Consider the following 26,889-nt stretch of genomic DNA (forward strand, 5'->3'; position numbering starts at 1 on the left):
AAGATCAGGACCAAAATTGGTTTTTGGAATGTATAAACCACGTACAACACCGACAAGCTAGCACAAATATCACAGAAATATGTTGTTATAACCTACATGTACTGGGCGTCAGTGACTGGTGAAACAATTTTATACTCAGAAAGGGAAGATGGTCAGCTTCATGATGATGTAGTTGTCATTTTGAAGCTAGGCATTGAGAAGTGTTGGCTGCAGCAGAAACCAATCGACAGTAGGCTGATGAGAGTCAGGCTGAAAGGGAAGTAAGTGAACATAACTGTGATCCTGTGTTATGCTCCAACTAACGATAGTGACATTAAAGGAAAGGACGTTTCTATGAACAGCTACAGTCAGAGGTAGAGTTAACACCATATCATGACATAATCATCATCGTGGAAGATCCAAACGCCAAAGTGGGAAATAACAACTCGCACTTCACTAGGGTCATGGGCATGCATTGATGTGGAACAATGAATAATAATGTTGAAAGACTTTCTGGGCACGCAGTCATAAATGGAAAGTGAGTAGAGCAGGGTAATAAGCACACTGCCTTGTTGTACACTAGACATCATAGGTTTAAGGTGAGGTGAAAAACAAGAGATTTGAGATGCAGCACAGAGGATGTCAGATAATTGGACAAGCTGCTAGATGAAGTGGTAGCAGTTACAATTACATGCATTTAAAAACATTTAGGCAGGTACATAGATAGGAAAGGTTTTGAAGGAAATAAGCCAAATGCAGTGTGGAATTGTATCAAGGCAACAGTTAAGATAATGTCTGGGTAAGGATTGTTTACGGGTAGTGTACAGTCAACCCAGGCAAGAAAGGTCTTTGAAGAGCATAGCATACTGTGACAAGAAAAGATTATATGTAATTGAAGGATGCAAGACATAACTCTGACTATGGGAGAACTACTTCAAAGTCATTAGCTTGTTTCCAGACTTTCAGTACCTGTATTATGAATGGTGATTGATCATGCAAATACCAAATTGTCAATATCCATAACTACCAGTAAATTCTGTGGGGGAAAAATGGCATTTCTCTGATCTAACTTAAGTACAATGTGGTAATAAGGGGCCATCCTGTTCTCCTTGTGCGCAAATAAATAAAGTATGGTGGAGGAACAAGTGTGAGTTTTCAGAGTCCAGTTAATTGGTGATAACAGCAGAAATGGGATTAATTCCAGCCTACAACTTTGTTAGCATGGATGAATTGGACCAAAGTGCTTGTTTTGTGCTGTATAACTCTGCGACTATTAATATAACCAAATGTTTGGTTTAAAGCTGTTTTAATCTTGTTTATAGAGTATTGTTTTGATAGACCAAAATGGTTATTTGATGATCAATTGAAATAAAATTCATCCACTTTATTTTAGGTCCTTTATTATAACGAACTGAATGCAGTGTGGGAACCCTTGCTGGAGCATGTTATTCCAGGAGAGAAAAAGTGGAGTCTTACACTTCAGGTAATGAGATTATATTGGTGCAATTCCATAGGAATACATTTTGCTGTTTGAAGTAACTAGTGGTCTACTTAGTATACATTTTGCGTTGTCAAGCCTTGCTTGTGATTTTTAAATGGTAGACCTGTTTAGCTCAAATTACATGCATGAAATAGAAATTTTAAAAACTATTATTATGAGCATAGCTTGTGGAAGAAGGTGTGTGGTTGTTCTCACAAATATGAAGCACATGTGAAGTTTAACTTCCTAAGTATCTGAATGACATTAATGCTGATGTTCCTTTATATACAATGCTTTGAAAAAGTATTCAGACCCCACAACTATTTTCACATTTTACTGCCTCATTTTCTAGGACATTTTTGAGCGAAACGTGGTGCATCATGTTAATTCAAAAAAAAATTCTAAAACCTGTCAACAGTTTAATAAAAATTAAAAACCAAAATTGTGAGGCTGAAAAAATACTCATCCCCTTTGTAATTACTAATCTAACTTACCTCAGGTACAATATTGTATATTACCTTACCAACTCACTCAATTTGTTGATGTAGAATATTAGAGATCACCTGTTTTCAATTAATTTATAAGAATAAATACCAGTACCCCAAAATGAAGACAAAGGAGCATTCAAGACAAGTCAGGGAAATTATAATAGAGAAGCTATTAATGGATGTATTATGCATTGAGTAAGTGACTGAGCCTTCTCTGGTTTGAGCTTTTATGCAGTTGATGGCCAGGAACTTTGATACTTTTAGATGGAAGTTTCATTGAGGGAGATAGCAGATGAAGTCTTGTAATGAATGGCTGTAGTGGGCATTGATTCTATTCCTAATTTTTTTCTTGATAAGTATACTTCCAAAAAACTTATGCCTTGTTAGATTAATTGTGTCTGATTTTGTTTTCTGGTTAGATGAAAACCAATGCAAGATTGGACAAAACTCTCATTCCGGGCGATGATTTCCTTCCAATTCCTGATCCACAGACTGCCATTACTATTTCTTCCAAGGACATAATGAATATCACAGTATCCAAATGCAGCCTGAATGTTATGAACATCTTAGCCAAGGTGAAGTAATACAATTAAAAACCTCAGAATGTTAGGCAACTTTTAATGTTGTAACAGTACTTCACTTGAAGTTTCAGCATCAGTGTAAGTTCTCAGTTCTGTATTTTTAAAAAATGTTCATCAACTTTTATATCATTTTTATGCAAAGTGCAAAAAAATTTCCTCTTGTACAGCAATCAAGTTCAAGTTTGTTATTCAAACAAACACATAAATACAAACAAAATAACATTTGTCTGAGGCCAAGGTGCAAAATGCAGCACCAGCAGTCACAGGTAGCACATAGAACATGTAGTTCTGATAGAAGAAAAACATACAGTCACAAAAAAGTAATATAAACCCAAGTCTATGAGTGGCATGGCCTACAGATTGATGGTGCATGGGGTGTTGTCCTGGAACCACGTTTTCTCTGTGTAGACATAAGGATTTTGAAGAGATTTTGAAATGGAATATTATGACATTATTTTTCTATTAGCCATGTGGAATAAAGCATACAGCAGTAGACTCTGTTTCTACTGCTTCAGGAACATCTTTCCCTCATCCTATTCCAATTTACAGCTTTCAGGATCACAGCAGCAAGATATGCTGGCTGTCTTGTTAAGTAGATGAAATCAGATTTTATGAGTCTGTTTTTATGCAAACCATCAATTTTTCATTTGTTTGTAAACTTGGAAATAATAGTGTTGAAGGCAGTAAAAAAGAAAATGCTAGAATGTTCAGCAGGTTGGACCAATTCATAGGGAAGAGTAACAATTAAGATTTCAGGTCAGAGATCTTTCTTCAGAGCTAAAAAGCATATTAAAGTTTGTAAAGCTGCAGGGAGGGTGAGGAAGAAGGATATCTCTGACCTGGGTAACAGTGGAGATAAGCTACTGGTCATTGAATGAAGGGAGCAGTTGGAGAGTAAGAGCTTGGATGAAAGAATGTGGGAGTTGTGAATTGCAGATCAGGAGGCCAAGCCTGGCAGTTCAGGCAAGACAGCCAGGACTCCACCTGCAGAGAGCAAAACAAAAAGATACTGCCAGTGCCAATGTCATAGATTGATGCCTGAAACAGACTGAGGGATCGTTATCTGAAGTTGCAGGCTTCATGTTGTTCACATTGCAGCCTTTTGGATTCAATACTGAATTCTTAACTTCCTCAGTCTGTATCAGTCATCTGTCTGTGATGATGAGCTCCTGCTGGGCTTGTCCTCATTTTCTGAATTTTGTTATTCCAAACATTCATTTGCTTATGTTCATTCACTCACTGACTAGATAAACTTGATAATTGTTTATCCCCAATGTCACTCCGGTTCTAGCCTACGGGAGACAACATCTTCCCCATCCTCCCTGCAGCTTAAAGAGTTACTTTTGTCATAGAAACATAGAAAACCCACAACACAATAGAGGTCCTTTGGCCCACAAAGTTGTGCCGAACATGTCCCTACCTTAGAAATTACTAGGCTTACTTATGGCCCTCTATTTTTCTAAGCTCCATGTACTTATCCAAAAGTCTCTTAAAAGACCCTATCGTATCCACCTCCACCACCGTTGCCAGCAGCCCATTCCACACACTCACCACTCTCTGCGTAAGAAACTTAACCCTTGACATCTCCTTTGTACCTACTCCCTAGCACCTTAAACCTGTGTCCTTTTGTGGCAACCACTTCAGCCTTGGGGGAAAAAGCATCTGACTATCCACACGATCAATACCTCTCATCATCTTACACTCCTCTATCAGGTCACCTCTCGTCCTCCGTCGCTCCAAGAAGAAAAGGCCGAGTTCACTCAACCTGTTTTCATAAGGCATGCTCCCCAATCCAGGTAACATCCTTGTAAATCTCCTCTGCACCCTTTCTATAGTTTCTACATCCTTCCTGTAGTGAGACACCCAGAATTGAGCACAGTACTCCAAGTGGGGTCTGACCAGGGTCCTATATAGCTGCAACATTACCTCTCGGCTCCTAAATTCAATTCCACAATTGATGAAAGCCAATACACTGTACGCCTTGTTAACCACAGAGTGAACCTGCGCAGCTTCTTTGAGCGTCCTATGGACTTGGACCCCAAGATCCCTCTGATCTTCTTCACTGCCGAGAGTCTTACCGTTAATACTATATTCTGCCATCATATTTGACCAACCAAAACGAACCACTTCGCACTTATCTGGGTTGAACTCCATCTGCCGGTTCTGACAAATGCCCCAGTGTGAAATGTTCAGTTTCTCTTCCCAGAGATGCAGTCTGATCTGCTGAATATTTCCAGCATTTTCTAATTTAATTTTAGATTTCTAGCACTTGCAGATTTTGTTTTTATTTTTTGTAGTGTTGAGGACATTATCTCAGAAATACTTTTGTTCTCAGAATGTGATTGCAGTCATTGACCATTACATAATTTGGGATCTAGAAATGCAAATACTTCTATTTTGATTTTGGTAAATGTTTCAATGAAATGTATAACTTTTCCACAGGCATTTTCAGCAGGGGCTACTTCAACATTTGATAATTTACTGAAGGACCAGGCGCCGTACACCTTAAGAAATGCCCTTGGTGTTGCTATGGATGTGAATCACTCCACAAATTTATGTGTTGTTGGTTCCTCCATGGATCAGAAGCTTCATCGGCTGGATGTAGGTCATGTACTGGAACTTGATTATTCATCTGTACGTCACAGAGATAAAAGAAAGCTTTCTGTGTTACAAAGGCAAGAAAGTAACCTCTATACTTTAACAGTAGGTAAGTTGGACATTGAGAATACCTTCTTGTAAACAAATTAGAAGCAGGAAGGAGTAGGTCACTTGGCCTGCTCTACCATTTAAGGGTCTTGTACTTCACTTCCATATCTATCCACTGTCCGTTAACTTTCACCAAGGTTAAACAAGAACCTATATGCCTCTCTAATTTTTCCTTGCATGATGTTCCACCCATTCTAGATGTTGGTCTAACAAGCCTTATGTGACTACTTCCAAAGCATTTACATTCTTCTTTAGTAAGATCAAATCTGGACTCATTGGTGCATTATATAACTGAATTCTCATGATGGAACAGAAACAAGTTGATTTATTTTAAGTAACATAGAGAGGGAAAATCACAAAAGTCAAACTGCTTATAATTATCAGGAAGGATGTCTTTGTTTTGGAACAATTCCTTTCAAATGTTCAATGATTTTGAAGTTTAAAATTGAGACTATTGAACCATCTACTGTAGAGGTAGTAGTGGGGGACAAAAAATGGTGATGATCACAAGTATTTTGTGTCAGTCTTCACTAGTATGCCAGAAATTCGAGAGTGTTGGGGAAGAAGTGAGTGTAGTTGCAATTATTAAGAAGAAGGTGCTTGGGAAGCTGAAAGATCTGAAGGTAGATAAGTCATCTGGACCAGATGGACTACACCTCAGGATTCTGAAAAAAGGTAGCTGAAGAGATTGTGGAGGTATCAGTAATGATCATTTATGAATCATTAGATTCTGAAATTGTTCTAGAGGACTGGAAAATTGAAAATGCCACTTCACTCTTTAAGAAGGGAGGGAGACAGAAGAAAGGAAATTATGTTCCAGTTAGCCTGACTTCAGTGGTTAGAAGATGTTGGAGTCCTTTATTAAGGGTGGGAGTTCAGTATACTTGGAGGTGTATAATAAAGTAGGCCAAAGCCAGTGTGGTTTCCTTCAGGGGAAATCTTGCCTGACAAATCTGTTGGAATATTTTAAAGAAATATCAGACAGAATTGACAAAAGAAAGTTGGTAGATTTTATATATTTGGATTTTCAGAAGGGATGTGACAAGGTGCTGCACACGAGGCTGCTTAAACAAGATGAAAGCTCCTGGCATTACAGTAAAGATACCAGCATGGATATAAGATTGGCTGATTAGCAGGAGGCAAACAGTGGGAATAAGGGGCCTATAATGGTTGGCTGCCGGTGACAAGTTGTTTCTACAGGGGTTGGTATTGGGACCACTTCTTTTCACATTAAATGTCAATGATTTGGATGACAGAATTGTTGGCTTTGTGGTCAAGTTTGCAGATGATACAGAGGTAGGTAGAGGGGCAGATAGTGTTAAGGAAGCAAGGAGTCTGCAAAATAGATTGGGAGAATTGGCAAAGAAGTGGCAGATAGAATATAGTGTATGGTCATACACTTTGATAGAAGGAATAAAGGCATAGACTGTGTTCTAAATGGAGAGAAAATTCAAAAATTGGAAGTGCAAAGGGACTTGAAGGTTAACTTGCAGGTTGAGTTGGTGTTAAAGAAGGCAAATGCAATGTGAGCATTCATTTTGAGAGGGCTAGAATATAAGAGCAATGCTGTGACTTTATCAGGCACTGGTCAGATCATACTTGGAATATTGTGAGCAGTTTTGGGCTTCTTATCTAAGAAAAGATGTGCTAGCATTGGAGAGGATCCAGAGGAGGGTCACAAAAATGATTCAGAGAATGAAAGAGTTAACTTATGAGGAGTGCTTAATGGCTCTGGGCCTGTGCTTGCTGGAGTTTAGTAGAAAGAGAGGGGTTCTCATTGAAACCAATAGATATTGAGAGGGCTAGAGGCCTAGACTGAGTTGATGTGAGTAAACGGCTGACTTTTCGGAGTGAAGGGAGTTTTTTACTACTCGGGGTAAAAGAGAGGCGAGACTGCGCAAGTGCGTAATTTCAGCCAGTAGTGCGTGAAAGGTTTAAAAAGGCAAGGAGTCTTCCACGGTTTTTGATTTGGAGCAAGAAGGATGCAAGTGAATGGCTGATTTTTTGGAGCAAAGGGAGTTCTTTACTACTTGGGGTAAAAAGGTGAGACTACGCAGGTGCGTGACGTCAGCCAGTGCGCAAAAGGTTTCAAAAGAAGACCGCCATATGCAGCGGACAGCGGAGTGAGAGGTAGCAGAGTGACAGGGCTTTGGCTCAACTGGCTTGGGCGATAACAGGACGAAGTGAAGTAGGTTTAAATGTGTTTATTGCGAAAGGAGGTAGTATGTGTGTGAGGTCAGTTTTCTGTGCTCGATGTCAGATGTGGGGAGTCCTGGAGTCTCCCAGCCTCCCAGATGGCCATATCTGCACCTGATGTGTCGAGCTGCAGCTCCTGAGGGACCGAGTTAGGGAACTGGAGATGCAGCTCGATGACCTTCACCTGGTCAGGGAGAGCGAGGAGGTGATAGAAAGGAGTTATAGGCAGGTGGTCACACCAGGGCCACGGGAGACAGACAGGTGGGTCACAGTCAGGAAGGGGAAGAGTCAGGTATTAGAAAGTACCCCTGTGACTGTACCCCTTGACAACAAGTACTCCTGCTTGAGTACAGTTGGGGGGTGGGGCAACAGCCTACTTGAAGGAAGCGGCAGTGGCCGTGCCTCTGGCACAGAGTATGGCCCTGTAGCTCAGAAGGGTAGGGAAGGGACGAGGAAGGCAGTAGTGAATGGGGACTCTATAGTTAGGGGGTCAGACAGGCGATTCTGTGGATGCAGGAAAGAAACTCGGATGGTAGTTTGCCTCCCAGGTGCCAGGGTGGAATGGGGCTGCTGGCAATGGTGGTGGAGACAGATACGATAGGGTCTTTTAAGAGACTTTTAGATAAGTACACGGAGCTTTGTAAAATAGAGGGCTATAGGTAAGCTGAGTAATTTCTAAGGTAGGGACATGTTCAGCAGAACTTTGTGGGTCGAAGGGCCTGTATTGTGCTGTAGGTTTTCTATGTTTCTATGATGTGGAGAGGATGTTTCCTATAGTGGGTGTATCTATCCAGATGTCACAGCCTCAGAATAGAGGATATCTATTTAGAACAGAGATGAGGAATTTCTTCAACCAGAGGGTGGTGAATCTGTTGAATTCATTGCCACAGACTTGACCCTAGCCTAAGCATGAGGCAATTTACAATAATCAATTAACCTACAAACTGGTGTGTCTTTGGACTGTGGGAGAAAACTGAAGCACCCGGAGGAAGCCCATGTGATCATGGGGAGATACTACAAAAACTCCTTACAGCAGTGGGAATTGAACCTAGGGTTGCTGATACTTTAAAGTGTTGTGCTTGCCACCACACTACCATGCTGGCCTTGGTTCTTGTTTACTCAGAGTGTCAAAGGTTAGTGGGAGAAAGCTGGAGATTGGACTTTAGAGGGATAATAAATCAACCACGATGGAATGGTAGAGCGTGCTTGATGGGCCGAATGACCTAATTCTGCTTCTATGTCCAATGGTCACAAGGTCTTACTAATTTAAGTATACTTATATTTAAAGAGAAAAGGCTTGATGAGTCAGTTTGTCAGTTCCAATTTCCAAAGATTCATACCCTTGGAGTTCAAAAGCATTTCATAATTTGTATCTTCCTTTAAGACTGCATTATCTAGTTCTAGACTTCCTAAGCTGGGGTAATGTCCCCTTTGTCAGACCTTTGGAATATTTTGAAGGAAGTTGCTTTAATTCTTTTAAAGTAGATCATAGAGGTCTAGGCTACTTATCCCAGGATCAAGGTTGGTGAATCTTCATCAGATTTTCTTTATGCCAGTAGATTCCCAGCTAGTGAGGCATCCAAAACTATACCCAATTCTTCAGGTGTAGTTTCACTGTGGTTATATATATCATTGTACTGAGGTATCTATTATTGTGCTCAAGTCCTCTTGCAATAAAAACCAAAGTTTGCCTGCTTTCAGTGTCTTATGGGCAAGTGAAGTTAGCCCCTTTGGTTCAGAAACCTAATGGTTGAGGGGTAATAACTGTTCCTGAGCCTACCATTTCCACATTTGTCCTCCACCTGCCATGACGTTGCCATTCATTAATATAATCAAAAATGTTGAAATGTTACTGCACTCTCACCCCTACTTGCATTCCTAATCAGTGTTACATTTAATCCTGGTTGTAAATAGATGGTGACCATGTTTACTTCAGTTAAGTTGCTGTCTTATTCCTGTTATCCTTCCTCCTCTCATATTTCTTAGGCTCCTTATCTCCATAAGTCTTTTGCCAGCTCCAGCTCAGTTTTGAAAACTGTAAACCTCACTTCTGGGGAAGGATTGCTGGGTGGAACCATTGACATATTTCTCTTTTCACAGATGCTGCTTGAGTGGTTAAGTTCTTCCAGCACTTTTGTTTCAGATTTCTGCACCTGCAGTTTCATGTTCTCCATTTGTGTAAGCATTTCTTGATAGCTGGAACACTGGCTGAAGAGCCTGTTTCCATTCTGTATTCTTCTGTTTTCCTTATTCACATAGCTTCCCCCTTTCTCAGGAAATGGGAGAAGATGGAATAAGAACATAAGAAATAGGAACAGGAGTAGGCCATTCGGCCCATCGAGCTTGCCCCGCCATTCAATAAGATCATGGCTGATCTGTCCGTAAACTGAGCTCCATCTACCTGCCTTTTCCCCATAACCCTTAATTTCCCTACTATGTAAAAATATATGGAACTATATCTTAACTATATTTAGTGAAGAAGCCTCAACTGCTTCCCTGGGCAGAAAATTCTACAGATTTACCACTCTCTGGGAAAAACAGTTTCTCCTCACCTCCTTTCTAAATCTTCTCCCCTGAATCTTGAATCAATGTCCCCTAGTTCTAGTCTCACCTACCAATGGAATCAACTTTCCTACCTCTATCTTATCTTTCCCTTTCAAAATTTTGTATGTTTCTATAAGATCCCCTCTCATTCTTCTGGATTCCAGAGAGTATAGTCCCAGGCAACTCAATCTCTCCTCATTGGTTAACCCCTTTATCTCTGGAATCAACCTGGTGAACCTCCTCTGTACTGCCTTCAAAGCTGGTATATTCTTCTTCAAGTATGGAGACCAGAACTGCACACAGTACTCCAGGTGCGGCCCCACCAGTACCCTGTATAGTTGCAGCATGACCTCCCTGCTCTTAAATTCAATCCCTCTAGCAATGAAGGCCAACATTCCGTTTGCCTTCTTAATAATCTGCAAGCCAATTTTTTGCGATTTATGCACAAGCACTCCCAGATCCCTCTGTACAACAGCATGCTGCAATCTTTCACCATTTAAATAATAATCTGCTCTTCTATTATTCCTTCCAAAGTGGATGGTCTCACATTTATCAACGTTGTATTCCCTGTCAGACCTTGGCCCACTCACTTAACCTATCTATATCCCTCTGCAGACTTTCCACATCCTCTGTACAATTTGCTTTTCCACTCAGTTTAGTGTCATCAGCAAATTTTGCTACCCCACACTCAGTCCCCTCTTCCAAATCATTGATGTAAATTGTAAACAGCTGTGGGCCCAATACCAACCCTGCAGCACCCTACTCACCACTGACTGCCAACTGGAGAAACACCCATTTATACCAATCTCTGCCTTCTATTGGTTAACCAATCTACTATCCATGCCAATACACTTCCTCTGACTCCATGCATCCGTATCTTACTTATAAGTCTCTTGTATGGCACCTTATTGAACGCTTTCTGGAAATCCAAGTGTACGACATCCACCTGTTCCCCTCTATCCACTGTACTCATTATGTCCTGAAAGAGCTCCAGTAAGTTTGTCAAACAGGACTTGTCCTTTCTGAATCCATGCTACATCTGTCTACTGGAACCACTCCTTTCTAAATGTTTTGCTATTTCTTCCGTAATGACAGCTTCAAGCATTTTCCCGACTACAGATGTTAAGCTAACTGGCCTATAATTACCCGTCTTTTGCCTACATACTTTAAAAAAGAAGTGGTGTGACATCTGCTGTCTTTCAATCCGCCGGGACCTGCCCAGAGTCTCGAGAATTTTATCCAGTTCTATAGATTGGAGGTTTAAAAGTTCAGGAATGTATTTGCACTGCATGTGCTGGGTGACCCTGTCCATGTGTGACTGTGTTGTCAAAGGCAGTAAAGGGGCAGCTCTTATGTTGTGGCCCAGCAGACTGTTATCCTCCAGCCCCTCATCCAGGTAACTGCCAGGTATGATGAGGTTGGATGTCTCCATTGGTCCAGGATATTTTGAGGCTGTTTTGCCTCTCTAATCCTTTTACCAATGAGCTGAACTCTCTGTCTCTATTTATTATATGTTCAATTGGCTTTCATTAGATTTTTGTTTCTGTTTACAGTTCAACAGCAGCTCTTCAATGCTCAAGCGTATGTATATTGAGACATTGAAGTGCTTATCAGAATATCAGCTTTGAGTGAAATTAAGTTCTCTTTGCTTGCCCTGTATTTCTTGCATTTTATCCCGAGATTACAATGCTTTAATATTGACATCCCAGCCAGGGGAAATATTCACCCCTATCCGGAATGTCAGAACTTTGAAAGTTTCAGTTAGATCTTTTCTTCTTTTTCTAAGCTTCAGTGAATAAAAGCCCAGTTGATTTAATGTTGTCTCATATGGTGCTTGCCCCATTCCAAGGATCAATCTTATGAATCCATGCTGTACTATCTCTACAGCAAGTATGTAGCTACCAAGTCCAAAACTGCCTGTGGCACTCCAAAACCCTGTATAATTCAAGTCAGGCACACTTGCTATAGTATTGAAATTTTATTGTTGTGTCTTGAATTTCATATTATTGTTAATTTGCCTCAAATTCCTCATTGAACCACTTTCCATGTTGTCATTGTGCAATTACTTTTGCTGTAGTCTCCAGGCACCAATAAGCCTTTCATAAACAGGTGTTTTGAATAAGCTGGGGTATGTTTATGATTCTGCCACAATTCTTTTGTTAATAAGTCAAGTCACTTTTATTGTCATTTTGACTATAACTGCTGGTACAGTACACAGTAAAAACAAGACATTTTTTCAGGACCATGGTGCTACATGAAACAATACAAAAACTACACTGAACTATGTAAAAACAACACAGAAAAAACTACACTAGACTACAGACCTACCCAGGAACTTAGTAAGTCAAAGCAGGAGTTGAAAATCATAAAAGAAGCCCCCTGTAAGGGCTCATTCATTCCTCTTTTTCACTTGTCCCATTTCTTTTGGATTTTGTACGTGCCTCTAAAGTGTTTCCATCGCTAATGGTGCCTTTCCACTCTTAACCACAGTGGACAAAACCCTTGACTGATTTGCTTAATTACTAACATTTTTGCTTACACCCCATTACCTCTTGGGCAGGGAAAGAACACTTTCTACCCCAGGTCTCCACATTCAACAGAGCATCTTTTGTGATTTCCTCCAGCTCCAGCATGATTCCATCACTAAAGATGCATTCCCATCCCTTCCCCTTCTCAGTATTTCAAAGGGATCACTCCCTTCACAACTCCTTGGCTTGCTCCTCCATCCCTGTTGAATGGCACTTCCCTATGTAATCATGGGAGTTGCAGACTTTTCACTGCTTCCCTTCACATCATCCATGGACTCAGTTTTTCCCCCTAAAGCAGTGATTTATTGGTACTTTTTCCAATCTCTAGTGCATTCTGTGTTCATAGTGTAATCTCCTATACATCGGAGAAGCCAAACACTCCTTGCTCACTCTGCAGTAGTGACCACGAACTTCCAATTTCCTGCTAATTTAATTCACTGTCCAACTCCCACTTAATCTACATTGCTGTAACAAGGCCCAACAAGCTCATTTAGGCAGAGGTGATCACTCACAAATCTGAGTTTTATAAACACAAGAGATTCCACAAATGCTAGAAATTTTGAGCAACACACACAAATTTCTGGAAGAACTTAGCAAGTCAGGCAGCATCTATGGAGGGGATTAAACAGTTGACATTTCAGGTCAAGGCCATTCACAGGACTGGAAAGGTGACGATCAGAAGCCCGAATAAGAAGCTCAAATTTGATTTGAGCTTTCTGAGGAGGTAACAAAGAAATCTGAAGGCAGCATTGCAAATACCATTTACCTGGACTGGTCTATATGGGATCTAGGACTTGTTGGCTATCTGGATCCAAAATTAGTTCAGTGATAAGAGGCAAAAGAATGGGTGTTTTTCTAACTAATAATGTGTAAGAAATAGTATACTGCAGAGATTGATGACAGAACTTTTTTTTTGTAATATATAAATGACTGGAATGAGAATGTAGGTGTTCTGATTAGTAAGTCTACCAATGACACAAAAATGGGTGGAGTCATAAATGCTGAGAAAAAAGTTGTCTAAAGATGTAGTGGGGCATAGATCACCTGGAACATTGCGCAGCATAGTGTTTGATGGAGTTTAATCCAGATAAGTGTAAGTTAATGCATTTTGGGTAGTCAAATTCTCATAACACATGTAGAATAAATGGCAGTGACTTAGTGCACAGTGAAATCTTGCAGTGCAAGTCCATACTTTGCTGAAAGTGATAACACAGGTGGTGGCTAGGGCAATGAAAGAGGTTTTTTCTATGCCTGCTTTCATAGGCTGAGGAATTGATAAATGAGTCAGAATGTCATGTTGCACTTGTACAAATCTTTGGTTGGAGCTATAATTGGAGTATCACTGGCTGCATCACAGCCTGGTATGGGAACACTGATGCTCTTTGGCAGAAATTCCTACAAAATGTAGTGGATACAGCCCAGTCCATTATGGGTGAAACCCTCCCCACCATTGAGCACTTCTACCTCGGAGCATTGCCTCTGGAAAGCAGCATCCATCATTAGGGATCCCCACCACACAGGTCATATTCTCTTTTTGTTGCCATCAGGAAGAAGATACAGGAGTCTCAGGACTCATACCACCATGTTCAGGAACAGTTATTACCCCTCAACCATCAAGCTCCTGAGCTAGTTAGAAAGCTCTCCATGGTACATTTGTAGAAATTTGTGAGGGTCTTTGGTGACACACCACTTCTCACTGTATCTCAGGGCAAGTGACAGTGAATAACTAATTCCAATTTCAGTCACATTCTGTTAGACTTTCTTGTTAAAATGGATAATTTCATATTTAATTATTTAATGCTCTGTTTGCCAGATTTTGTTTGTCACATACTATGTACAAACGTATATGTTTCTTAGCCTTTGTGACCACTTTACAACTTCTCTACTTTTCTGATTAGCAATGGTTTCTTTGGTGTTTTCATCCAAATCTTTTACATAGATTGAAAAAAACAGTTGAAGCCCCATGAGCAATTCTTGGGGCACTTTGGTTACATCTTGCCAACTAGAGCAGGACACATTTATCCCTTTTTTCTTTTTACTGTTAACCAGGCAATATGTTACTTCCATCCCTATGACCTTTTATTTCCTGCATTAAGATTCAATACAACACCTTATCAAATGTCATTGATCGAATTAATTTTGATAAACCAATTGATATGACTATTCTACCTGAGCTAACCATTTTCCTAAGAAAATAATCTTTATTATACACTGTACTTAAGGTACTTGTGATAAAATAAGTTTTGTATATTTTCATCAGCTCATGATAATTCTGTGCTAAACTGTTTTACTAAACCTACTGCTATTGTATTTTGTTTATTAAAAATCTCATTTGTTTTCCCAGTGCCAAGTAATTATACAGAAGTAGCAAATATCCCGATTGCAAAGCCAGGACGACGTCTGTACAATGTGCTTCACCCCAACAGTGAATACTCAGTATCACTTGTAGTTCAGATTGATGTTGTGGAAGGTGATAAAAGAATTATCATCCGATCCCCACTCCAGGTAATAAAACTTTTCTTCACTTTCTTCAATGTTGCTCATTTTGAGTCACCGAATCAATTACACTGTCACTGTGGATTGTCTTAAAAGCCCCACTAAAACATAGAATCTGCTTTTGATTCCTGACCATTTGGTGAGCTGGATTTGTTGTGAAAGGCGAACCAGTTGCATCACAGTAAGATGGAAATAGGAAGGGTCACTCATATTCATAGTGTTATACAGCACAGAAATGGGTCTTTCAGCCCATTACTTCTGTGGCAGCTATCAAACACTTTTCTCCATTAATTGTGCTCAAATTGCTGATAAGAAGTGTCATGACTGAATTGTATTTTTGAAACCTTGAGGGTAATATTAATATGTTAGAAGGTAATGCATTACTTACTGCTTGTATTGTTATAAAGCACATCTTCTATGTTAACATGAATTGTGATCTCTTCAAGAGATAAACAGATTACATTTATTGTAAATAAAACTTTAAATAAAGAAGCTATGTTCATACCAAGGGCTGTTAATAATGGTGAAACACTAATTTTCACTCACAGATCAAGAACCACTTTGCCATCTCCTTCGAGGTCTACAGATTTGTTCCAGATGGGCAGTTACTAGAGCCTATTGGTATGGCCAATCCTGAAGAGGAGTTCCACGTGCCTTTAGATTCTTACAGGTGGGAATGTCATTAAATATTTACACATGTTTGTCAATGTGTGGAATAGGGACTTAGCCAGCTGAATTAGGCAAGACCTTCAAATAGGGCTGTCACTGTCATCACAATATGGTTTGTCAGTTATTTATTTTTTCTACATATGCCTCAAAAATTACCTTTAATGTTAGTCTTTGAAAATTATTTTCAAATTCATTCTTCTGGTTGGATAAGTGGAAAGAGGAGAGAGTCTGTGTTACGAATCTGTTACTTCAAACATCAGACAGCACAGGTAGCTCAGAATATCTGTGGCGAACTTGATGCCTTCTGCCTACACGTGACCCATATTATTCCATTATCTATATATCCATGCCTATCTAAAAGACACCTAAGCACCACTATTGTATCTGCTTCTACCAGCACCCTTGGCAACGCATTCAGGCTTGCAACTTTCTCTTTGTCAAATGGAAAAAAACTTGCCCTGCATGTCTTATTAGACCGTCTCTCTCACCTTAACATATGCCTTCTATAATTCAACGTTTCTATCTTGGGATAAAGATTCTGACCGTAAACCCAGTCTGTGCCTCATATAATTTTATAAACTATGTAGTGTGCATCTTTCATTGCTTGGATTAAACATCATCTGCTGTTTCTCAGGTCATTACCTGACACTGACCTTTATTCTTAAGACCGTAATGCATTGGAGTAGAATTAGGCCATTCAGCCCATTGTGTTTACTCTGCACGGCTGATTTACCTCACAACCCCATTCTCCTACCATCTCCCTTTAACTTTTGACATTCACACTAATCAAGAACCCATAAATCTCTGCTTTAAATATACACAATGGTTTAGCCTCCATGGCTGTCTTCCAATGAATTCCATAGATTTACCACTTTCTGGGTGATTAAAAGTGTCATCACTTCTAAGATCTGTTCTAAATGGATGTTCTTCTATTCTGAGGCAGTACCAACTAGTCCTAGACTCTGCCACTATTGGAAATGTTCTCTGCACATACACTCTATCTTGGTCTTTCAATATTCGGTAGGTTTCAATGAAATCCCAACTCGTTCTTCTAATCTCCAGTAAGTATAGGCCAGAGTCATCAAATTCTCTTCAATGTTAACCCTTTGAATCTCAAAATCATTCTTATAAATGTACTCCGGACACTCTCCAATGCTAACACATCCGTTCTTAGATATGGGAACCAAAATTGCTCACAATGCCCCAAGTGTGAGCTGCCCTATCCCTTATAAAACCTCAGCATTACATCCTTACTTTTATATATTAGACCTCTGAAAATGAACACTTAACATTGAAGTTGCATTCCTTGCCACTGACTCAACCTGCAAGTTGATCTTTAGGGAGTCGCTTTGCACATGTGATTTCTGAATTTGCTCCCCATTTAGAAAACAGTCTATGGTTGGTACGACTGTAATGAAACCAAATTTCCCTGGGGATCAATAAAGTATGTCTGTCTGTCTTTATTCCTTCTACCTAAGTGCATGAACATACATTTCCCTACACTTACTCCACCTGCCACTTCTTTGGCCGTTCTCCTAATCTGTCCATGTCTTTCTGCAGTCCTCTGCTTCCACTACACAACGTGCCTCTCCACCTATCTTTGTATCGTCTGCAAACTGACTACAAAAACATCAATTCTGTCATTCAGATTATTAACATATAATGTGAAAATCATCAGCTACTGCGGAATACTACTATTCACCAGCACCAACTAGAAAAGACCCACTTTATTCTCACTCTTTAACTCCTTTCAATCAGCCAATCTTCTATCCGTGCTTGTATCTTTTCTGTAATACCATGGGCTCTTATCTTGTTTAGCTCAAGTGTGACACCTTGTCAAAGGCCTACTGAAAATCCAGGTAAACAACATCCACTCACTATCCTTTTTGAATCCTGCCTGTTATTTCTTAAAGAATTCCAACAGATTTATCACACAAGATTTCTCCTGACTTTGGTTTATTTCATCTTGTGTCTCCAAGCACCCTAAAACTTCATTCTTAATAATAGTCTAATTTTGCACTAAAGTCAGGCTAACTGGCCTATACTTTCCTTTCTTCTGCCTCCCTCCCTTAAAGAATGGAGTTACTTCTGTGATCTTCCAGTCCTCCAGAACCTTTCCAGAACTTAATGATTCTTGAAAGATCACTACTAATGCTTCCACAGTCACTTCCTCAACCCTTTTTTTTCCTTTGGAACCCTAGCAGTAGTCCATCTTGTTCAGGTGACCTATCCAACTCAAGACTTTAAGCTTCCCAAGCACCTTCATAGTAATAGCAACTAAATTCAATTCTGCCCCCAACATACTCGAATTTCTGGTATTCCACTGGTGTCTGCTTTAGTGAAGTCTGATGCAAAATACTTATTCAGTTTGTCTACCATTTCTTTAGCCCTCATTACTACCTCTCTTGCGTCATTTTCCAGTGGTCTAATATCCACTCTTTTACTCCTTGTATATCTGAATAAAACTTTTGTTATCGTCTTTTATATTATTGGCTAACTTATCTTCATATTTTATAATTTCTTTCCCTGTTGTTTTTTTTGTTGCCATCTATTGGTTTCCAAAAGCTTCCCATTGTTTTTTGTTATACTGAGTGCTTTCTCTTTGATATGCTTCTTTTTTGGGATATATCTATCCTACACCTTCTGAATCGCTCCCAGAAAATCTAGCCATTGCTGTTCTGTCATCATCTCTGCTAGTGTCCCCTTCCAGTCAACTTTTGCCAGTTCCTTCTTTATGCCTCTATAATTCTCTTTACTCCATTATAATACTAATTTTAGCTTCTCTCTCTCAAGCTGCTGGGTGAATTGTATCATATCATGATCACTGTCTCCAAAGGGTTTCTTTACCTTAAGCTCCCTAATCAAATCAGATTAATTGCACAACACAATCCAGAATTGTCTTTCCTTTAGTGAATTTGACCACAAGCTACTCTGAAATGCCATTTCATAGGCATCTTACGGATTATTTCTCTTGGAGCTCAGCACCAGCCTGATTTTCCCAATCTACCTGCATATTGAAATTCCTCATGACCATTGTGACATTGCTCTTTTTACATGCCGTTACTTTCTGTCAGTATAATTTGTACCACTCATCCTGGCTATTGTTCATAAGATTGTACAAAACTTCCATCAGGGTCGTTTTACCCTTGCAATTTCTCAACGCTACCCGCAAGGTTCTACATCTTCCATTCCTATGTTACTTCTTTCTAAGGATTTGATTTCATTTTTAACTGGCAAAGCCACCACAAGCCCTCTGGACACCTGTCTGCCCTATTCATACAGAGTGTATCCTTGGATGTTAATCTCCAGCTGTGATTTTCCTTCAAATGCAGTGTGCCCACAACGTCATACCTACCAATTTCTGACTGAGCTATAAGATCATCTACCTTATTCCATATATTGCTTGCATTCAAATATAACACCTTCAGTCCTTAACTCATTTTTAATTCTGTCTCCATGTTGCTTGAAGTTAAATTGTTATCCTTTTCTGAACTTTCGTCTTGTACTTTATTCTATAGACTTCCATAATCTCTCCTGCACTCTCCTTTCTTTTTACTTTATCCCTTATTTTCCGAGCTGTTGAACCCAGTCCCTACTATTTAATTTGAATCCTGGTGTATCCTTTGACAACCACTTTCACCGTCCACAACTCTACAAATATAGAACACATCTGCAAACTTAATAACCGACTCATCTGCGTTTTCATTATACATACAGTGCCTGTAAAAATTCCCCCCGAAGTGCTTTATTGTTTTACAACATTGAACTACAGTGGATTTTATTTGGCTTTTTTGATATTGATCAATAGAAAAAGACTCTTCTGTCAAAGTGAAAGATCTCTACAAAGTGATCTAAATTAATTACAAGTATAAAACACAAAATAATTGAGTGCTTAAATATTGATCCCCCTTTAATCTGACGCGCCAAATCTCCCTGGTGCTGCTAATTACTTTTAGAAATTACATAATTAGTTAAATGGAAATCACCATGTGCAGTTAAGGTGTTTCAATTGATTGTAGTAAAAATAAAACTGAATCTGGAAGATCCAACTGCTGGTGAGTCAGTATCCTGGCAAAAACTACACCATGAAGACAAACGCACACTCCAAGCAACTCCGCAAAAAGCACAGGTCAGGATGTAGATACAAGAAAATTTTCAAGTCACTGAATATCTTTTGGAGTACAGTTAAGTCAACCATCAAGAAATGGAAAGAATATGGCACAGCTGTAAATCTGTCTGGAGTAGGCTGTCCTCAAAAACTGAGTGACTGTGTAAGAAGGAGACTAGTGAGGCAGGCCACTAAGAGACCTAGGGCAACTCTGGAGGAGTTACAAGCTTCAGTGACTGAGGTGGGAGAGACTGCGCATACAACTGTTGCCTGGGTGCTACACCAGTTGCAGCTTTATGGGAGAGTGGCAAAGAGAAAGCCATTGTTGAAAAAATTTCACCTAAAATTTTGGCTAGGGTTTTCCAGAAGGTGTGTGGGAGATTCTGAACTCAGCTGGAAGGTTCAATGGTCTGATGAAATCAAAATTGAGCTTTTTAGCCATCAGACTAAAGGCTATGTTTGGCATAATCCAAACACTGCACTTCATCAAAAACACACCATCCCTACCGTGAAGCATGATGGTGACTGCATCATGCTGTGGGGTTGCTTCACTGCAGCAGGCTCTGCAAGGTTTGTAAAGGTAGAGGGTAAAGCGAATGCAGCAAAATACAGGGAAATCTTGGAGGAAAACCTGATGCAATCTGTAAGAGAACTGTGACTTGCGAGAATAATTGTTTTCCACCAAGACAATGACCCCAAGTATAAAGCCAAAGCTACACAGAAATGGCTTAAGAACAATAAAGTTAATGTCCTGGAGTGCCCAAGTCAGAGTCTAGACCTCAATCCAATTGGGAATTTGTGACTGGACTTGAAAAGGGCTGTTCATTTCAACCAATTTCAGCTCCCTGGCCCCGATCACCTGATTTTTGACTGGATGTCCAGACCCTATTTATTTCTATCACCAATCAGGAAGTCAGTAAAGCACTCTGCTTCTTTCTAGACAACAGACCTGACCTGTTCCCATTCACCTCCACCACCATCTCCACCAGGTAGAAGTGATCCTCGTACTCAACAATTCCTCTTTCGATGACTCCTCTTACTTTCTTCACACCCAAGGTATAGCCATGGGCACTTGCGTGGGCCCCAGCTAAGCCTGCTTTCTCGTCGGCTATGTGGAACAGTCCATGTTCAAAGCCTTTACTGATAATCTTCCCTAACTCTTTCTGCATTACATTGACAACTGCATTAGTGCTAATTCCTGAACCCATGCTGAGCTCATCAGTTTCATCAACTTTGCCTATAACTTCCACCTTGTCCTCAAATTTATTTAGTCCATCTTTAATACCTCTCTCCTCCATTTCCCAGACATCTGTGCTTACCCCATTGTCCCATCTCCATAACAGGGATAGAGTTCCTCTTGTCCTTACCACCCCACATTCTTTGCATCCTGGACATCATTCTTGTGTCATCTTGCACTAATGCAGTTGTCAGTGTAATGCAGAAAAAGTTGGGGAGAATTATCAGTAAAGGCTTTGAACAACTTGTGTCATCTTTAACTGGATCTCACCACTAAACTCATCTTATCCTCTCCCCCTCTTTCTGCTTTCAGTTGGGATCGCTCTCCCTTGATTCCCTTGTCCATTTTGTCTCTCCTCAATGATCTCCCTCCTGGCATTTAATCCTACATCTGCTCCTTCACCTCATCTTCACTATCATTCAGGGCATCAAATAGTCATTCCTGGTAAGACAACACTTCACCTGCAAGTCTGTCAGGGTCACCTGCTGTATACAATGCTCCCTTGTGGCTTCTTCTTCATTGGTAAGACTTAGCATAGTTTGGGAACCCCTTCATTGAGGTCCTTTGTTCTGCCTGCCACAACAGGTTTGATTTTCTGGTGGCTACCCATTTTCATTCTACTTCCCATTCCCTTCTTGATATGTTGGTCTATGGCCACCTCTGTTGCCACAATGAGGCCATTCTTAGGTTGGAGGAGGAACACCTGTTCAATCTGGGTATTCTCCAACTTGATGGCATGAACATTGACTGCTCTAACTTCCAGTAATTCCTCCTCCCCCCCCCCCCCTCCCATTCTGTCTTTTTGCATTTCCCATTCTGGCTCACCTCTTACTCCTTGTCTTCTCCTCACCTCCCTCTAGTGCCCCTTTTCCTTTTCTCCCTTGGTCCACGCTCCTCTCCTATCAGATTCCTCCTTCAGCTCTTTACCTTTTTTTTTAACCTATCTCCTCCCAAATTCTCACTTCATCCCCCCCTCCCCCAGCCACCAACCTTCCCCCTTATCTGGGTACACCTATCACCTTCCAGCTCGTACTCCTTCCCCTTCTCCTACCACTTTATTTCAGCTTTTTCCCCCTTCCCTTCCAGTTCTTATGAAGGGTCTTGGCCCGATCCATCGACTGTTTATTCCTCTCTATTGATGTTACCTGATTTGTTCCTCTGGCGTTTTGTGCACTTTGCTCTAAATTAACAACAAACAATATGCTGGGTGAACTCAGCAGTTTGAGGAGCAAATGCGGGGGTGGAGGAAGGAATTCTCAACTTTTCAGGTCAAAGCCCTGCATCAGGACTAATTGTGGAGAGGGAAAATGGACAATATAAAGAGAAGAGGGGGAGTGCTGAGGCAGGAGCCATTGGTGATTGCTGGACTGAGGAAGCTGGAGGCGATCTGGGATGATGTGCGAATCCCCAGGTCGGAAATGGGATGAATGTGTAGATCAGCATCATAGAGTAATCCAGCAGAGAACCAGGTTCTTCAGTTTAACTCATTCAGGTTGGCCATGGTGCCCAGTAAACTATTCCCATTTGCCCATGCTTTTCCCATATTCCTTTGAACCTTCAATTCAAATGTTTTTTTTTAAAACTACTGTTATTAATGTCCAGTATATGTTAGGTTGCATGTTATAACATGAAACATTAATACCTAGAGCCCTAAGAATGCTAAGAATACGCGGCTTGTTTATTTAGCAGAACTTTATTTTTCCTCTCAGGTTAGAGACAGTGTAAGGTGCATAATTTATGCTACATTTTATGAAGTATTAAGTCATGTGTTTTGTTTTAGAGACCACTTATTTTTAAAGCCATCGGGAGAAGTGGCGAATAAATTCCAAGCATCAACAACATATATTACATGGAAGGAAGAACTTCACAGGAGCTCAGAAATCCAATGTACACTGCAATGTCCTTCAACTGACATGGGCTGTTTACCACTCATAATAAACACCATTGCTATTGCTGATGAACTGAACTTCATCAGTAGCCATGGTGAAGAGGAATGGGATCCAGCCTACATCATTCATCTCCGCCCCACAGTTACCATCAGGAATCTTCTGCCATATCGTCTCACTTATATGTTAGAGGTGAATACATTTCATGAAAATAAAAACTTTCTTCCTTTTGTTGGCTTGTTAACATAGCTTTAGTCTGAATGTTTAAGATGGGTGGATATCAGGGAGTACAGGAGGATGATGAGAATGTGGTATTGCAGTGGTTGATCAGCCCTGATCTGATCCTGTTATATAGCAGAGCAGGCTAATAATGATGGCTTACTCCTATTTTCTGGGTTAGATTAACTGATTTGCTTTTGTATTCCTTGCCTCTTGTTTATAATTTCATGGAATCCACATTTTAATTTATTTATTTCTGTCACTTCTGAAAAAATGTACCTTTTGGCCCTGGTGCTCTCGCACTTTCTTCAAATTCTCACGAATTTTTCTTCCAAACTGTAGCAGCAACTGCCTTTAAGGTTATATTTTTCTCTGAAAGGGTTTGAACTTGCACTTATTCATGTTTTTTTTACATTACAGGCTACTGCAGAAACTCATGAACTAGCTGAAGGATGCTCAGCAGATATACTGTGCTGCAGAATCAGAGGAGAAATCTTGGAACTAGGGCTCGTTAAATATCAAGGCAGGAACTGGATTGGCCGTGTTAAAATTGAAAATGGGCTGCCTGAGTTTTTCCCAGTGTGCTTCACTGATGAAACTGACATGAGCATTGATTTGCTTATACATGTTGGGAAAGTTAGTGGCCTTCTGGTTTTGTCTGTTTACAGCCCATACTGGATCATTAATAAAACCTCAAGAGTTCTGCAATATCGGGCAGAGGATATACATGTGAAGCATCCTGCTGACTTCTCTGATGTCATCCTGTTTTCTTTCAAACGAAAAAATATTTTCAGCAAAAATAAGGTATGTACTATTTCTTTAGGATTCATCATTTCAAGGAAAGAACAAAATATTCCATTATTTAATTCTGTAAAGGGAAAGGTATAAGGGTACAAATGATAACTTAAATAGTATAACTTTATTGAAGATCTTCCTTCACTGTTTTAAATTTCTTGCAACAACCAAAAGGATGCTGGGTGATCTCATTGTCTGTGGAAGGATATGGAGTGTTGCTGTTTTGAGATGAGGCCTTCTCTCTGGACTGAGATGAATGACCAGATGAGAGGATCAATCCAAAATGTTGACTGTTGATTTCCCTCCACAGATACCTCCTGACCTGTTGAATTCCTCCAGCATCTTATTTGTTGCTCCAGATTTCAGTATCTGTAGTCTCTTGTAACTTTATTTTAAATCTCTTCTCATCAGTTTTTTATAAATGCAAAATAATGGAACTCAAGTTTAAAAGCACCAAGCTTGCGAAACCTGTATGAGGGAGACAAATATCCTCCCTGTTCATGTATGATATCCTGTGAAATAGCAAGACAAATGAAATGGTTCATTGGGGTTTTTGAAATTGTGCATTGCTGGTCTTGCATCAATGTTCACATCCCAGAAGTGATACACTAGGGCAGGGGTGTCAAACTCATTTTAGGTCACGGGCCGGATTGGGCAAAATGCAGCTTCATGCGGGCCGGATCAGTCGGGCGCGTGCAAACGCAGCTTTCATTGCCTCCGCTTTTTCAGCCTGTTCTCATGTGTCTCAGTCTCTGCTATAACTACAAAGTGTTTCACTTCACAAATTCCGTTTCTTATGAAGAAGACTGCTGAGCAAGCATTATTTTTATGATTGGTATTAACTTACAATCATAGGCTTCATATCACCGGGCCATTAATAATTAAAATAATAGATCTATCTAAAATGATCTCGCGGGCCGGATATAATTGTACGCCGGGCCGGATATGGCCCGCAGGCCTTGAGTTTGACACCTATGCACTAGGGCATGTTTGTTTGTAAGTCTGAGATAGCCATATGTCATTGTACCTAAAATGTACATCCACTCCAATTATCAAGCACCATTTACACTAGCCCTACACTAATTGCAACTCCAAGAGGACCATGAACTTGTCGTGGGGTTTGGAGAACATGCTAAACAGGTCAAAGGGTAGAGACCAGACTAAGAGTGGTCCACCAGTCCTCCAGATTTGGTGGTTCAGCTCAGGCTAACAACCCTGACTGGTAAAACAAAATTGTAGAGAAATGGCAATGGAGAATCCTTCTACATCTGAATGTGACAGTATTACTGAGAACTTGCATAATTGACAGTAGTGAAAACCAAGCTACAGACATATTGAATGATACCCTGAACACCGCCAGAGATGGAGGACCTTCATTGCTGCCCGAATCACCAGTGGTGTAACAGGCAGTAGAGATAGACACAAATCACAGTTTATACTCCATTTATTTTGTTCTGCCACCCTCAGATCTACCCCTTACATACAAAGACAGACTGGTTAGTAGGTTAATTGGTTATTGTAAATTGCCCTATGATTCACATAGGTCAGAGTCGACCATGGAGTTTGTGTACTGGTTGACTACGTGAATTCCCCTGTGGCCCCTGCAGCAGGCTCCACCTCTCCACACAGCTGATGAATCCAAAGAAACGGCAGAGACCAATGCATTTTGGCATCAGCACTGTTGCAGGAGATGCCAATTAGTGCTGAACTCAACATAGGACTGCGTTAAGGACTCCAGCTCCAGATTTTTCCCTGGGGTTTACTAATAAAGCCTTCTCCATGAGTGCATATAGCGCAAGGTAACAGAGGTTTGAGCTCCTTGATGAGCTGTTAACCATAGCTGATGAGCCCCATCTGCCCGAAGCAAGTGATTTTAAAGGCACCAGCAACCCACTTTTGCCCCTTCTCTGGTCAGTAGAAACAGTTCTGCCAGGCTTAATAGTTAAGCCACATGTCAAGGCCAAGAGCTGGACTTGATTTTTTCAGGCTATTTGAGACACATGCCTCTGTGATCATTTAATAGGTAGAGGGAGCTTGTCTCCACTACCTTCTCTAACCCCAAACCCCTGCCCCACGGGGCTACAACAGCTCTAAAGAACCAAATTCTGTGATTAGGAATTAGGCTAGGTTGCTAGGTGGTGCGGCTTGTTGGACCTATTCTGAACTGTATCTCCAAATAAGAATAAATACTGGGGCAGTTTATAGTGGCCGATTAACTTTCCCACAGTCTTCCCCTCCTCCCCCAAACATCTTTGGGATGTGGGAGGAAGCTGGTGCATCTGGAAGAAACCCACACGGTCATAGGGAGAATTTGCAAACTCAACACTGACAGTTACTAGGGTCAGGATTGAACTCGGGTCCATGAGCTGCCAACTGTGCCAGTGAAGGAGAGGGAACACAGAAACAGGCCCTTCAACTAACCATCAAGCCTGCGTTTACATGAGACCTACACTAATCTAATCCTATTATACTCTTCACATTTTCATCACCTCTCCCCAGATTCTACCAGTCACCATTTAAAAAAACTCTTGCGTTCTAATAGAAATTTTTTTTTGTGTGTGTCATACTCTGCCAGAGGCTCAGCGACCACTTATTTTTTCAAGTGGTTGTCTTGGAGGAAAGATTCTATGAGTGGTCCCCCATGTCCTTCTCACAGCGCAGTGTTGTTTTTTACGAGGCCGAGTTGCGAGCTCGACACTCAACCCAGCACGGATGGAAAGCGTGTCCAGGAGCAGCCCAGCTGGATTCGAACTCGGGAACCTTCGCTCCGGAGTCCGATGCTGATGGCAGCGCATCACCAGCCAGCGCAGAGAGTACATAACAAATAAACAAGTAGTGCAAAAAGGGAGAAAAAAAACAAGGTAATGTTCATGGATCATATAGAAATCTGATGGCGAAGAGGAAGAAGCTATTCCTAAAACGTTGAGTATCTGTCTTCAGGCTCCTGTACCTTCTCCCTGATGGGAATAATGAGAAG

General features: G+C 40.6%; 1 protein-coding gene across 1 annotated transcript in view; it reads left to right on the top strand.

Moving 5' to 3' along the window:
- vps13c (vacuolar protein sorting 13 homolog C) overlaps positions 1-26,889 on the top strand; it is a 389,552-nt gene that overhangs the window by 228,965 nt on the left and 133,698 nt on the right. The window contains 7 exon segments of the mRNA XM_073024838.1: positions 1,373-1,462; positions 2,367-2,522; positions 4,971-5,235; positions 14,847-15,007; positions 15,547-15,668; positions 22,793-23,090; positions 23,538-23,921. Coding sequence (XP_072880939.1) covers positions 1,373-1,462; positions 2,367-2,522; positions 4,971-5,235; positions 14,847-15,007; positions 15,547-15,668; positions 22,793-23,090; positions 23,538-23,921 — 1,476 coding nt within the window.

Source organism: Hemitrygon akajei, chromosome 21 (assembly GCF_048418815.1).
Source record: "Hemitrygon akajei chromosome 21, sHemAka1.3, whole genome shotgun sequence".
Taxonomy (NCBI): domain Eukaryota; kingdom Metazoa; phylum Chordata; class Chondrichthyes; order Myliobatiformes; family Dasyatidae; genus Hemitrygon; species Hemitrygon akajei.